We start from the raw sequence: 14,090 nt of genomic DNA, 5'->3' as shown, positions 1-14,090 counted from the left end.
AAGCAAGAAAGACAGACATCTGATTTTCTATACCTAGCAGTTACATTACTTAGCCTTTATACTTTGCATAATGTAATTGCAGTAATGGACACATTTAAAAAAGAAGGAAGACAGTTTGCTATGAAGATATTTTATGCAACCCTTAAATATCAAATAAGAACTTTAGCGAGCAATCTAGTATGAGCTGTGTCAATACGCTGCTGTGAAACATGGCACTGCCAGGGCGCAGGAGTGGCACCAGACCAAGTAGTGGCGTAACAAACACCAAGCCTGGGAGGATCATTCTGTCATTTGATCATCAGAGACTTGATCCTACTTCAGCTGGGGGAAATGAAAAAAAAAAAGACAGTCACTGAAGGTCAGTTAGGGTACAATAAAATTAATATATTCTAATATACTTCAGTAGTAATGCTAACTAACCACATAATCAAGATACAATTACATAAATACCTGTGTGGGGTGATGAAACATCAAAGAGCTGTGATAACAAATGAATATGTGGCTTCAGTGATCACCTTCCATCATACAACATTCCTTTTCAAGAAGGAGATTATGTATTAATGCCACTAACACTGCTCTCACAGCTCCATTTTCCTTTTCTCCCCTAAGCGGTGTTGCAGGCAGTCATAGCTTCCTTGGCGTGACCCGAGACACATCTCTTCTGCCCTCTCAGTAGTCATCAGTACTCCATATTGCTTCAACATCCTTCACCATCTACTTACATGTGCTTTTCTGGTTCTTTTGTGGTTTTCTTTCTCTTTTAATTTTTTTTTTCTTGTGATATCCAGGCTCCTACCGGTGGATTTAGAATATTCTTGCAGCTGATTCAATCTTTGCATTTTGAAATGCAATTATCTTTAAGAATATGTATCAGTTCTATAAGTAGAGTACTAACACTTTTTTACAAATCTGTGTTTGTTTGTTTTTTATTTTCTCCTGAAGCGGTGTGCGTATTTGAAGGCAGAACATACTTTGAAGGACAAAGAGAAACTGTGTATTCAAACTCAGGGGACTGTGTTCTGTTTGAGTGCAAGGTAAGAATACTGCCGATGGAAAAAAAAAATGCATGTTAGAAATATCAAGGTCCCGCTGAAAGAAACTGTTGAAATACAGACAGTTCTACCTTAGGAAGTGGCAACAGAAAAGGCATTTAAGGGGTCCTGTGTTTATTTTGTCTTACTGAGTTCCACATCAAATTTTGAAAATAAATTTAATTTGCATAGCTGCAAGCTTTGATTACACGGCTTGACAATCAAGCTGTATTCTTTCCTCCTTAAGTATCATCTCCATCATCAGTAATAAAAAACCAGCAGATTACCTTATGTTTCCATTGACACGTGCAATGTTGTTGTTCAAAATTATGTGCCAGGTACACGAGATGAATGAACATGATGGGGCATAATTTGGAATTCAGCATAATTCTTAGGCAAAAGCTAGGTGAAAAAGAAGGAAAAGAAAAGAGCTGGTACACCAGGTGTCTGGTATTTCTAGTGATGGAAATGGGGTAGGTTGTTTCATTTATAAGCAGAACATGCCTGATGCTGAGTCAATCTTGTCCTGCTGCATGAACGGAGTTGCTCTTCAGGGCACAAATGCACTTTAAGGATCCCAGGGCCAGCTGCGGGCTGAGAATTACACAAACTGCTGCAGTGGGTCCCATGTTGCCTCTCCTGGGGAGGGATGGGGAGGAATTCCCTCCAGTTAGAGCTGCACGCTGCGGGGTGGAGTTGCAAACCTGAGTGCACATTTCTAGGGCGGAGGAAGAGAGGGGAGCAACTTCTCTGGCCACACTGCAGCTATTTATTGGACCAGTGTCTGGAAGTCTCAAAACATTTTCATACAGTTGTGAAAAAGTGTGTTTTACAAAGTAGAACTGGGGATCGCTGTCTTACTGCTGTTGATTTTAATCTTTGTGAGCTTAATTCCTGGAGTAGGTGATTTGAAACCCTTTTGAGAAAGGAAAGGAGAAGCTGATCAGAAATAATTTTGGGTTCAGTCGTACACTTTTCAGGACTGTGAGCTCGTATTTTCAACATGACACCTGGGACATGAATTCAGTGATTAGTCAATGGATATAATTAACAACCATAAAAAGTTATGTGATGTTGCCTGGTGTTTCTTGCAGCTGGCAAGTGCGATACTGTATGAACAAAATGCCTCTGTTGGCTGTGCTAGTCTGTATTTTGTTGACTATACTTGTTTGCTGGTGGGCTGCCTGACAGTCCTGATAGAATCAGCAACTTTTGCTGATTCAAATGCTGTTTTTTCAAGGACCGAAGTACATACAGTTTCTGCTGAGCAGCCTAGTGAATGATAATTCAGAGCAGAAAATCCACATACTCTAAACTGTGTTGGTCAGATAGGAAGTCATAGGTGGGCACTGTTTTATTACTACCAGAGTTCTCATAAAACATGACTGTAGCTCAAGAGAGACTTAATAGAATGGCATAAGTACCAATTTCATGCTTGAAGGCTTATAATGATGTTATCAGGGCAATGTACAGAATTTCTTCTTTTTGTCTGCATGCAATTCTAAACATAATTTTTTGTTTTGTTTGGCTGCTGCAGTTGTGCCTGCTATAGGCACGCACTTTTCTGTTTGAATGTTATAAAACAAGTGAATGAAAAATTCTCTTCCAAATCAGAATTTGTAAAAGAGTTAAAATGCAATCCAGACTACTCTAATTGCTATTATTTCTATTAAAGGTTTTTTTTTCTTTGTTTTGTGGGATTGCTGGGTTTTGCTTGTCCTGGCGTACAACACATCTGTGGTTGGTTTGCTTTACTGTATTATCAGGTTAGGGTTGGTTTCTCTGTCAAGACAGTTTAAGGTAACGTTTGACTAGTGATTTTGATTGTGTTAATGTTTCATCTTTATATTTCATGCTTAAAGAGGATTTAAAATTAAACGCTAGACACATAATAATAATACATGCAATGGCATATGCATGATTTTAGGCACTTTTCTTGCATGCAGAAATGCAAGGTCCTGAGTTCAGTGAGTTCACATTTTAACTAGACTGATTTTAATGCAGATGCCTCTGAGGAATATGTTGTTGTTTGCCTTGTTTTCTGTCTTTGCCATATCAGGACTAGAGCACTGCAAGACACTTTAATTAGGCCCGAGGGAACTTAAAGGTTAGCGGTAGCTGGATTGCCAAAGCAGGCATTGCATGTGGTCATACTGCAGTGATTGTGTGTCACCTGCACTAAGCACCTGAAGATATGTCCATCTTGGCATTGGACATTTGCAGATGCCTGATCCAAACTCAGCTGAGAAACCCTCTCTTTCCCAACAGGGAATTGGTGCCAGTTTCCTTCAGTGTTACTACTACAGCGTTGAGATCAGAGATGTTAAAATTTAATTTTACTTGCTGTATAAATAACAAGTTGCTTTTAGAGTATTCATTATGAGAACCCTTGATTCTGGAATCTGCTGCCTCAGTTTTTGAGAAATAATTGTTACTCTTTCAGGCATAATTTTAAGAGGAACTTCTGAGGCAAGTTCCTTAACAGCTAAGACAAGAGAAGAATGAGAGCTGTTGCCACACTTTTGCTTGCTTGAAAATGTTTGAGTTCCTGATAGGGGAGTTCCTGATGCTTTTCTTGTGCTACATTGTCCTTTCAAATGGTTTTCGAAAGTACCTGGACTTTGGCATAGGCAGTTTTTTTTTTGTAGGTTATAATGCTAAAACTCAACTAAAGTTATCATTTATCTTAATTTCTTCTCTCACAATATTAATCAATTACCTCAATTGAACAGGACCACAAAATGCAGCGTATTCCAAAAGACAGTTGTACAGCTTTGAACTGTCCAGAATCTCAACAGATGCCTTTATCTCACAGTTGCTGCAAAATCTGTAAAGGTAAGGTAATAGCTGGATATATATAAGCTCAGTGTAATTTTCCATTCTTACAGGTTATATAGACTTTTTTCTTATAATTCTGAATAGGACACACCTACGCATAATAATCCCTTTAAATCTTGGGAAGCTGAATAGATAACACCTGCACCATGACAACTGAAAATTGTTTGTAAAATGCCTAATAGCGTAAATTCTGTGAAATTATTTACTGGCACTTGTGTTTTTCATTCTAGCCAAAAGTATGTGAAAAGTCAAAGAAATCATACACATAATTAGTGATTTTCTAGTCTTCACCCACTCCTGTGTCCAAACAAAATGAGATTTGAGAAATGTCCATGTTCCCCAGCATCTTTCTGAGATGCTTTGAGATGTCTCTTTCAGAGGACTGTTTGTGCTATGTAGTTGTTCGAAGACTGGAGTAACTTGTTTACCTGTTTGGGGTTGCAGTCTGCCTCTAGAAGCAGAAGCTCTAGGGAATATTTTTGTATGCTACGTACCTTTGTGTGATACACCCAGACTGATCCTTACTGAAGGGGAGATGTGCACAAAGCGCTCTGCGTCTTGAGCCCATTCTTTTGATCTGGATTAATACCAGTATCTTCAAAGCTATGAGCAATTGCATCTTCAAGTGGCTACATCTGTTTCTTCTATAGCTAAATAATGATAAATTGATACCTGTCATGAAAGAAGATGTTGGACTCTTGGGCTGATTTTAGGTATACTTCAGTGAAAAGAAGAGTGCTATGCTTGTTTATGTGCTACTCAGCACAAACACAAAGGATATGATTAATGACATCAAGCGGAGAGATAAAAAAGTAGAAGAAAAGAACTTAAGAGAAGTTGATAGGTCCTGAAGTCTATCACAGTGAAAAAGGATTTTTTTAATGATAATTTCCTATAAAATCTTCAATGACTTAGAGAAAAGAATTCTGTTTCTTGTGCCTGGTATAGCTAGAAAATTTTAACATATGTCAGATGAGTGTTTTGTGAACATTTTCAATCCTGTCTGAACTATGCTATCTTGGCCTCTCATGAGGTATGGAGCTTATTCTTTAAACAAGAAGCAGCTGTATGCTACTATTCAGCAGCACATATTTTGTTTATTAATACAGCTGATACATAAGTGTTAAGAGTCTTAAAAAAAAACAAAAGTAAAAAAGCCCGTACCCTTTCTGGATACCATGTACATTCTTAGTTATTTAATGCTGAAGTCTGACACAAAACAGTCCAGACCAGGAAATAAAAAAATAAGAATATTGCTTTGTCATTAACTTGGACTTCAATGAGGAAGACATCAAAAAGGCAAAGAATAGACGTCACCATGGCCAGAAGTTGCTCTTGACACACACACTCCTGCTGTCATCAGAGTGTTGAAGACCCTCTAATGCTAGCAAAAGTGAAGAGCTTTTTGCTTCTTGATGTCCTATGATAGATAACAGCACTGTGGTACATACAGTGAATTATAATATTTAAGTAACTATCTAAGTGTATCTCTAGGTTACAGGGAGATAATCCAGAGCAGGAAAAAAAGAGAGAAAGAAAAACATCTGCGCCTCATTTCAGGGTAGTTCTGTGACATTTGAGTCATGACCCTGTCACTGGGTCTCAGTACTAAAACGTTCTGCCTTTACAGGCTCCTCTGTTTCTTTTGTCTTGTTTTGCTTGGTTCGTATTGCTTCACACTCTTCCTGAACTGCCCAAGTGCAAAACACCTCTCTGACGTGACCTCCAAGCAGACTGTCTTCCATTGTCTTGCTTGAAGTGCTCATTTAACGTAGCCTTTGTGACATTAAGGGTAGAAGCTCTTTCCTAGCAAAACACGAAGCAAAAGCCAGATGGAGTGATAAAAATAATAAGAAACTATTTATTTATCATTTCAACTGCTGCTTGACCAGTTCTGATGCTTCAGTTAAAGAGGGAAATTTTAAGGAATTGAAATTGTTGAGAAAACAATGAAGGAGACAAACTTCATCCCTTTATAGACAGATGTGGAAATTGTGGAAGCTTCACGTCAGTTGCTACAACCAGCTTGAATTCAGCATAATAAAGGATGATTTAATAGTGTTCAGCAACATGGCAGCATTGGATTTCATGAGAGAAAAAAAAAGGAATTAAGAAAAACTACAGAGTTGAAAACCTCAATCTAAATCTTCTCACCTGGAAAAGAACTTGATAGTCTTAAAAGTTCATAATTAAAATGCAATGGAAAACAGTCACACTCACAAAAAATGGAAGGGAAAAATAGGAAGATAGGAAATAAGGATGACTAAAAGGTAAGATTTTAAAAATAAATTTATCTGAAACGGAAAGGATGATGCAATCAGGGAAGAGTATTCAGTCAGTGGGGCTTGAAAGGAAGAGATAAGGGAAAGAGGAAAGCAAAGCAAGTCAATGTTAATCAAAGACTTTTGGTTAAATGTAGAAGGGTTTTATAAACACATCTGGGAAAAAAAAGTCCCAGGAAAAAAGTAATACCTCTAGTAAATGAGCTACTGAGTGTCTAACCTATTGAGCTCTTTTATAAATGTCAAAAAAAAAAAAGAAAAAGAAAAAGAAAATAAAGAAAAATATGTAATTAAGCAGTGTTCTGTAAAAGCACTTAACAATGACAAGGAGACAGTAAGGGGATTTAAGCAAGCCTCCCATCCAGCTGCCTTAGATCAATGCCATAACCTGAAATTGAATCAAAGACCTAGAGACAGTCTGTTCTTGTGGCCTTTACTATGCCTTTCATCCGTTTCATGCTTGGTACAATTTATTTTTCTATATCTCATGGACAATAGAAAGGTATTCTTTGACCTAACTGAAAAAAAGATAGGATTGTCTTTGACAGGGATGTTTTATAATCCCTGGATTCTTTTTAACCCTCAATCATATTTGTTTCTGTGCAGGCCATGACTTTTGCACTGAAGGACATAACTGTATGGAGCATTCTGTCTGCCGAAACCTAGATGACAGAGCTGTCTGTAGCTGCCGAGATGGCTTCCGAGCCCTTCGAGAGGACAATGCGTACTGTGAAGGTAATACGTTGTACAGATGCTTAGCTCTGCTGTATAAATTACCGTGGGATGAATGTATTGATTCATGAGTTGTCAAAGGCATAAGCCTATTAAGTGCAATGAATTAGATATGCAGCATATTAATCAAACTAAAATAATTATATCTCCAATTAAGTTATTTAAAAAAAAAATCTGATCAGTGCTGAAGTGGCAAGTTAGTATGGCTGAAGTCTTGAATTAAAAACATGCTTCCATAGAAAAGTTTTCCTTCTTTTTTTCATGGTATTCAGGCAACCTAAGTCAACTGTTTGAATAGCGTATTAGTATAACATTTAGTTTCTCTTTTCACTGCTGCCTGTTCCCATTGTTTCTCCCCAGGAAGTAAGTAAATGCTCTAGACTAGATACTAGTATTAATCATACTGAGTAATGATTTATTATTTGAGCTGCTCTTTTTGTATCAGGGAGCAACAAGATACTTAATCAAAGAGAAGCCTCTATAATTTGTGTCTTTACAATTCATGTAATCCTGTGAAAGAAACCCATCCCCACTCCAGTAACGAGAGCCATAGTCCTCGGCACAATCTCTTAGCTTTTGTGCTAACTGTTGCTCTTCCTCATGAAAACCCTGATTCTGCAAACACATAATACCAGTGTGCTATCAGGCCATTCTTACCATAAAGCTTAATTGTTGGCAGCAGGATGGCCCTTGACTAATAAGCAGTTCGGTTCAGATTTAGCCTGCTAAACTAAAAGTGAAACATCTGTGAGTGGAGTCTAAAGTACTGTGCAGTCCCACCTAATACCTGTATTGTTCTCTGGCGATGCACAATTAAATGGGATGAATCAAAGCCTTTTAAGACTGTTCCTTTGGCTGAACTCTGAAAAAGTTAATGCCTGCAGCTTACTTGAGTTAGTAGCTGCATTAATGTCAGTGGAGATGCTCATCTGTAGATTTAGATTTGAGAATTCATGCCTGTTTTCAGGAAAGGAGCATATAATTAATTCAGCTTTGCATACCTCTGCTTAATGTTTATGGTAAGCCTTCTGATAGAAGCCTGTTATGAAAAGTATAAGTAAAAATCATGCAGTAACAAATCCCTTGACCCTCATCACGTCCCAGCAGGCATCTGACATGAGACCTGCTGTATAGCTTGTTCTATGTTGCAGCATCAGCCACTTTTTATCCCATAGTCCCTGGAGACCTTATTGAGGCTTAGACTGCAGATCTGCATTTCTGGGAACTCATCAGTCATTTCCTATTTGAAGGGGTCACTGGAGCAATGGAACTATGGTGAAATTGTGATAAATGATTTAGTCCCAAACAGGATTCCAATTTAAGTTTACAATTTATTAAGCGAATATAGGCAAGCAAACAGCGCTGGGTGCGCCGGGAGTCTCCACTCCACCAAGACGCACGCGGTACAGTTCCTGTTCTTGGTTTGTATCCTGTCTGCTAATACATATTCATGAATAGGCGTGTCTTCTTCGGTGCATGCCCTCCTCTCCTTCTAGAGTCTTCTCAAATCTTCCTCAGCGTGCCCCCAGGATGACCCCAAACTTTATGCATGCACTTTACAAGTTTCTCTTTAAACAATACTATGCAGTCAGTGGTCAAACTGGTTTGAGCTGATATACCAGCAAAGTAGTTTAAGATTCTCTTGTAAAATACCCCTTTTTATGGTGCAGGAGAAATCCATAAAAGTACAGAAGGTTACACTTCATCACACGAATCAGATGAACATATTTCACAAAATCAAGTGCTTTAAAAAGTTTTTTTTCTGTGGCTCTATTGTTACTCTGCTGAACGAAAGCAGAAAAACAAGCTATGCTCACTTAGTGATCTCCATATCACTCAAATTAGGGGTTGTTGCTATGTGCAGGACTTGACAGGCATGTCATAAGCAAAAAACAAAAGTAGCTTTCTGATCAACATTGGTGGTGAAATGTTTAGATGAGGACACAGTAGATTATCATATGTGAGACTGGTGCATTCATAGTATAAGTGGATTTACCAGTTTGTGCAGTACCTGAATTCAGTATGATGATTTTTTGAGAATATTTCTTGGCCCGATTGCTTCTGTATGGACAAATGACATTGTTTCTGGGTGGTAATTATCAATCTGCTCAAGTGCTTTCAAAAAACTTGCATAACTGAATAAAAGGTTAGGACACATTACCTACATAAAAATAATAATTTTACATATTACCATGTTTGGAGGCATTAAATTATCTCTTAAAAAAGTGTATGATTTAGGGCCTGATCCAGGAACACTTGCTCACACTGAAGATAGCAGGAGTAAGTCCCATTAGGAAGATGCGCCCCCATGAGCAAAGCTCATGAGATTGGGTCCCTGCCAGATGAGGTTCTCCTAGCCAAGGGCGAAGCTAACTCAGTAGGCAAAACAGCCTAGTTTTGCTGTTCGTTATGTACCGTAGCTGCAGTGTAGGCACCACACTTGAGCTGTGCACACTTGGTACACGGGTCTAGACCTGGCCTTGGCTGGCCGTCCCTGACTGAGCGTGCAGGTCATATGCTGGAAGGAGGGGAAATAAGATAACAGATGGAAACTTTAGGATTGTTTTTGTGGAAGAGCAGTGTCAGAGGACTGGAATACCCATGCTTCTTCAGAGTTGTGCTTTTAGTATTGTATCCCTTTTTCCAGCCCAAATGTCTCTTTGATCATTGAGGTTTTTTTTTCTGGAAAACCACTCTAAACAATGTAATAGCAAAGGGCACAACAGCAATAGTGTAATACCAAGTCTTTTCAGAGTCCTGTCCCTCATCTTGAAAGGCTGAAATGGTCTCAACCTCCCTTTCTCAGCACATACTCTTTCTTCACTGTGCCATTATTGTGGTTTTAATTACGAGCAATGCCAACTGTAGAAATGTCGAGTTAACACAAAGCCGTTCAGAGAAGGCTTTTTATAAAAGCTGGAGCCCACGCGTATGATAGCTGTTTCTATGTTCGCACTTCACAAACTTCAGATATACTGCAAAATTGGATGTCATTGATTCTGTGTTACAGCCAAACTTCACTAAATACAATCCTGATTTGTGCCTCAGCACTGTCAAAATTGAAAGAATAAACAGAAGTAATGATGCTTCTATTGGCAGAACTTCTCCTTGAGGTAGAAGAACAAAAATAAAAATATTCAAAGCTGGTTTCAGTATGGGTCTGGAAAAGCTGCATAAATTTCACCTGAATGATGGAAGAGTTTGGCTTCTGTCCTAGAAAAAACTGGTGCTTTTCCAAAGCTGTGTGATGCCTCTAGATACTGTTATGGTATATACCTTTCTGTTTTATAATAATAATATTTGTTAATATTTATGTCACATTTAGTTTTCCCTTGGAGGACTGTTCAATACAGTATTTAAATAGTTGGGCTTTCTTCACTTACATGCTGTAAACCTTATTCCAAGCACTCTGAAATGTATTTTCTGCCTCAGGTTATTATGCAGTTTGAGGTACCTTGTGGGCAGGTTGGGTATGGATTATGCCGTGCTGCCCAGGTGTAGGTGCTTTTGAATATAGCATCCTTGGTGTATAGCCTACCTAACATCAACGTTTTACAAAAACAGATGATCTGATGAAATGTAATTAGTTTTTCCCAAAGCAACACCTGCAGTGCTTTCAAACTGATGATTGCCCTCTGGAATATATTTCAAATAGTGTTCAATGCCTACTACATTTGTGGTTGTGGAGTTATGCTGAAAAAGTTGTTGATGAAGTTTGTGACTCTCATCTATCAAGGTATTCTGATGCATCTAGAGGACTGAAATATACTCGTATTTCAAATAAGATGGGTTTGCAAATAATCTGCTAGCGGCAGCTTTAGATGTTCATCTCATATCATTGAACCTAAGCTGTTTTCATGCACCATGTCATGCACTTTTGTCAGCCAAAAGATGTGTTTGGGGAGGAGGTGTTGTATGAGGAGGTGTTGTACCCTCTGAAGACTACACTTGGAAAGATTTCTTGAAGACCGATTTTCTGATTTAATAATAGTGCTGGACTATCTCTGTGCAAAATCTGATTTCACTTCAGAAGTGTTGCCAAGGATTGGTGGTTAAATAGAGAGTAGGCTCAAGAAAGAAGGCAGGGGAACGCAGTAATCTTTTGTAAGCACTGAGACTGAACATGATCTGAGAAAAACAAGTTATTTATTTCTTTATCAAGAGGATTTTGCTTGACGCAAAGGCCATTTTACATCATGTACTGATTTTGGCTTGGATGGAGTTAATTTTCTTCATAGCAGCCTGTCTGGTGCTGTGTTTTAGATTTGTGACTAGGACAGTGTTGATAACACAGGGATGTTTTAGCTATTGCTGAACAGTCCTTGCACAGTGTTACGGTGGTTAAGGTTTGTTTCTTACTTCCCCCATAGTGAGTAGGCTAGGGGTGGGCAAGAGATTAGGAGAGGACACGGCTGGGACAGCTGAGCCCAACTGACCAAAGGGATAACCCAGACCATATGACATCATACTCAGCGGTAAAGACTTGAGTACTGTAAGGTGGTTGTTGCTTGAAGACTGGCTGGGCATCAGTCTGCTGGTGACAGCTGGAGAGTGATTGCCTTTGAATCACTTTTTCCCCCCTTTTTCCCCTTCACTTATTAAATAGTCTTTATCTCAACCCATGAGTTTTTTCTCACTTTTTCTTTTTTGATTCTCTTCCCCATCCCACTGGAGGGGGGACCAAGCGAGCAGCTGGTGGGTGCTGAATTTCTGACCAGGGTCAACCCCCCACACATCACAAATTTAGCTTATGAGTGTGTGGACCATAATGTTTATTTCCTGGTATTCAGGAATTTAGTTGTACTAGTTGCACAGTACACAACCTAGCTAATTTATCTTAACAATTTGGGAATATTTAATATTATTAAACAAATCTTTGTGAAACCGTTTTCCATTTTTATTCTGTAACTTTCCTAATTTCTTTGCTTTTGCCATGTTTTTCCAAGTTTCAAGTGAAGAAGCTGAAATGAGACCAAAGACTGGGCGACTTTATCTACACTTGAGAATTGCATCAGCTTCACTGCTGATTGTCCCTTGAGGGGAGAAGGTCTTCAGTTTATAAATCTGCATTTGAATAAGATGGCTTGATTTCGGTCATTGTCTGTGGAGGGAAGTAAGCAGTCTTAGAGGATGAATCTCAGAGCAGATGTCTGAAGCACTTCAGAAGTGCCACTTGGTTGGACCTCATCAGGTTTTCCTTAGCTCAGAGTTGTATGTTGTCATTCTGCTTGGAAAGATTTACTAATTTATCCCTGTGTTTGGGTAAAAATACTAATGCATTATTCAACCCTTTCCCCAGCAACAAAAACATTACACTTTGTCGCTTACCTAATTAGTACAATCTGTTGTTAATCTTACTGTTAATCTTGGTTTTTTAAACTGTTGGATTACAAAAATAAAGTACATTTTCAGAATGAGCCTGATTTCTACAGATTGCAGTGAGAAGAAATCTTATGAAAGATAAAAAGTATTAATCAAATTGCAGTAGGATATGTGTTGCATCATATTGGCCAAGTACAGTAATCAACAAAAGATTTTTTCATTAAGTAAGTGTAATATTGAGAAGAACATAAGTAAGATGGAGACCTCTGTAATGGATATAAACCCCAGAGTATTAAAATATATTGTATTAGGTCATCTAGGTCTTTAATAACCAGTACTGGGCTATTTGCTAGCTTTGCTGTCTTCACAGTATGCACCATATTTTTTGGGTGAGAGTCCTACTTAGGAGCTCTGCAGTACTGTCAGTTTAGTGAAATTGGGAAGGTTACCCAAGCTTCTTTCTTCATACATAAATTCTTTTTTATAAGTGAGATGTGGCAATAGTATCACACATAGCTAAGAAGTAAAGATTTCCACCTCCATCAACTGGCGGTGTTTGAGTCATTACCTTGTCATTTTGGGTTGGGTTGGAAAACTAATCAAACAGAAAGAAAAACTTTCATTCCAGGAGGGCAGAATGTTATTTCCAAATCTCTATTAAAAAGTAATTAACATTATTAATATTAAAATTAATCATTAATATTAAGCAGTGTTAGTATATTATCAATTATTAATTTTTTTCCAGCAAAGGCAGTAAGTGTCATCTTTATGTTACTGAGAAATCTAAATATGAAGAATTATCAGTCTAGTTCTAATGTATCAGTGTGTCAGAGAGGGCCAAATCCTTCTTGTCTGCCATGGCTCTTATTCAGGAATATAATAATGCATATTCCTATCTTAAAGTATACAAATAGTATCGCTGACACCAGTTCATGAAGTGTGGTGCATACTGGGGTACAGATAGTCCCACCGCTGTAGCAGTGGGATGGTTTGTACATGTACAAATTGCAGGATGTGATCCAGTGTTATTTGATTTTAATTACTTCTACAGGAAGTATGTTCAGGCAGATTCTATCATCCACCCACAGCCAGGACTGACAGTGATGTTACTACGATAAAAAAAAACCTCAACCTGAAACTAATCATATAAAGGGAGCCTGTTGGAAACTCTTTTAAATTCCTCTCTGCTACCAGCGCCTGGTAAGGAGATGCTTTACTGTAGTGAGAGCAGCCTTTTTCCACCAGCAATAAAATCATATATTGCATTTTGTTTTTAAATGAGAAATTAAGGTGAAAGTTTACATACAAATTGCTTAAATCTGCAACCTCAAAGCAAAAGAGAAAAGAAACTAAAGCCTTAATTTTGTTCTTGTTTTCCTTTCTCCCCAGTTTTCACTAGTAGCTGGGAGGTGACTACTGAAAGAATTAGATGCTGTCACTGTGGTGAAAAGTTCCTGCAGCCAGCTGGTTTCCTAGCTTTTAAAATCCCAGTCTAAACGTGTGACACGTCTTAATGATACGTAGAGGCTGGATCCCCAAGAGCTGTAACGACACAGAAATGCCTGGCATTAAACCAAGCTGAATTTAAAACAAATACTCTTTTATGAAGAGTGCAGAGCAATAGCAGGCACAGTGATTGTATCTATTGCATCTCTAACTAGTGTGGCATTTTTTGAGAGACAGCTGAGCTGTGGTATCGCTGCTTGTTTCTGTTGAACAGGTAGTAATCTACTGGATGGCTTGCAGGAATGTGCTGCATGCTTTAGACCCCATCCAACCCCCAAATACAGCCTAAACCACCCAAAGGGGCCTTACCGCAGCTTACAGGCACTATCCTCTTTATGCGTGCATCTGTCTTCTGATGGGGAGTTTTAAAATACACATG

At 38.4% G+C, this 14,090-nt stretch overlaps 1 protein-coding gene across 2 annotated transcripts in view; it reads left to right on the top strand.

Moving 5' to 3' along the window:
- Positions 1 to 14,090, top strand: part of NELL2 (neural EGFL like 2) — a 160,870-nt gene that overhangs the window by 66,337 nt on the left and 80,443 nt on the right. For both annotated transcript variants that reach the window (XM_082011705.1, XM_082011706.1), the window contains 3 exons: positions 943 to 1,034; positions 3,764 to 3,866; positions 6,758 to 6,886. In XM_082011705.1, coding sequence (XP_081867831.1) covers positions 943 to 1,034; positions 3,764 to 3,866; positions 6,758 to 6,886 — 324 coding nt within the window. The remainder of the gene's footprint in view (positions 1 to 942; positions 1,035 to 3,763; positions 3,867 to 6,757; positions 6,887 to 14,090) is intronic.

The sequence above is a fragment of the Phaethon aethereus genome, assembly GCF_964289735.1.
Source record: "Phaethon aethereus genome assembly, chromosome: 1".
NCBI lineage: Eukaryota > Metazoa > Chordata > Aves > Phaethontiformes > Phaethontidae > Phaethon > Phaethon aethereus.
The sequence above is the reverse complement of the archived record's forward strand: the minus strand, read 5'-3'. Positions and strand labels throughout refer to the sequence as shown.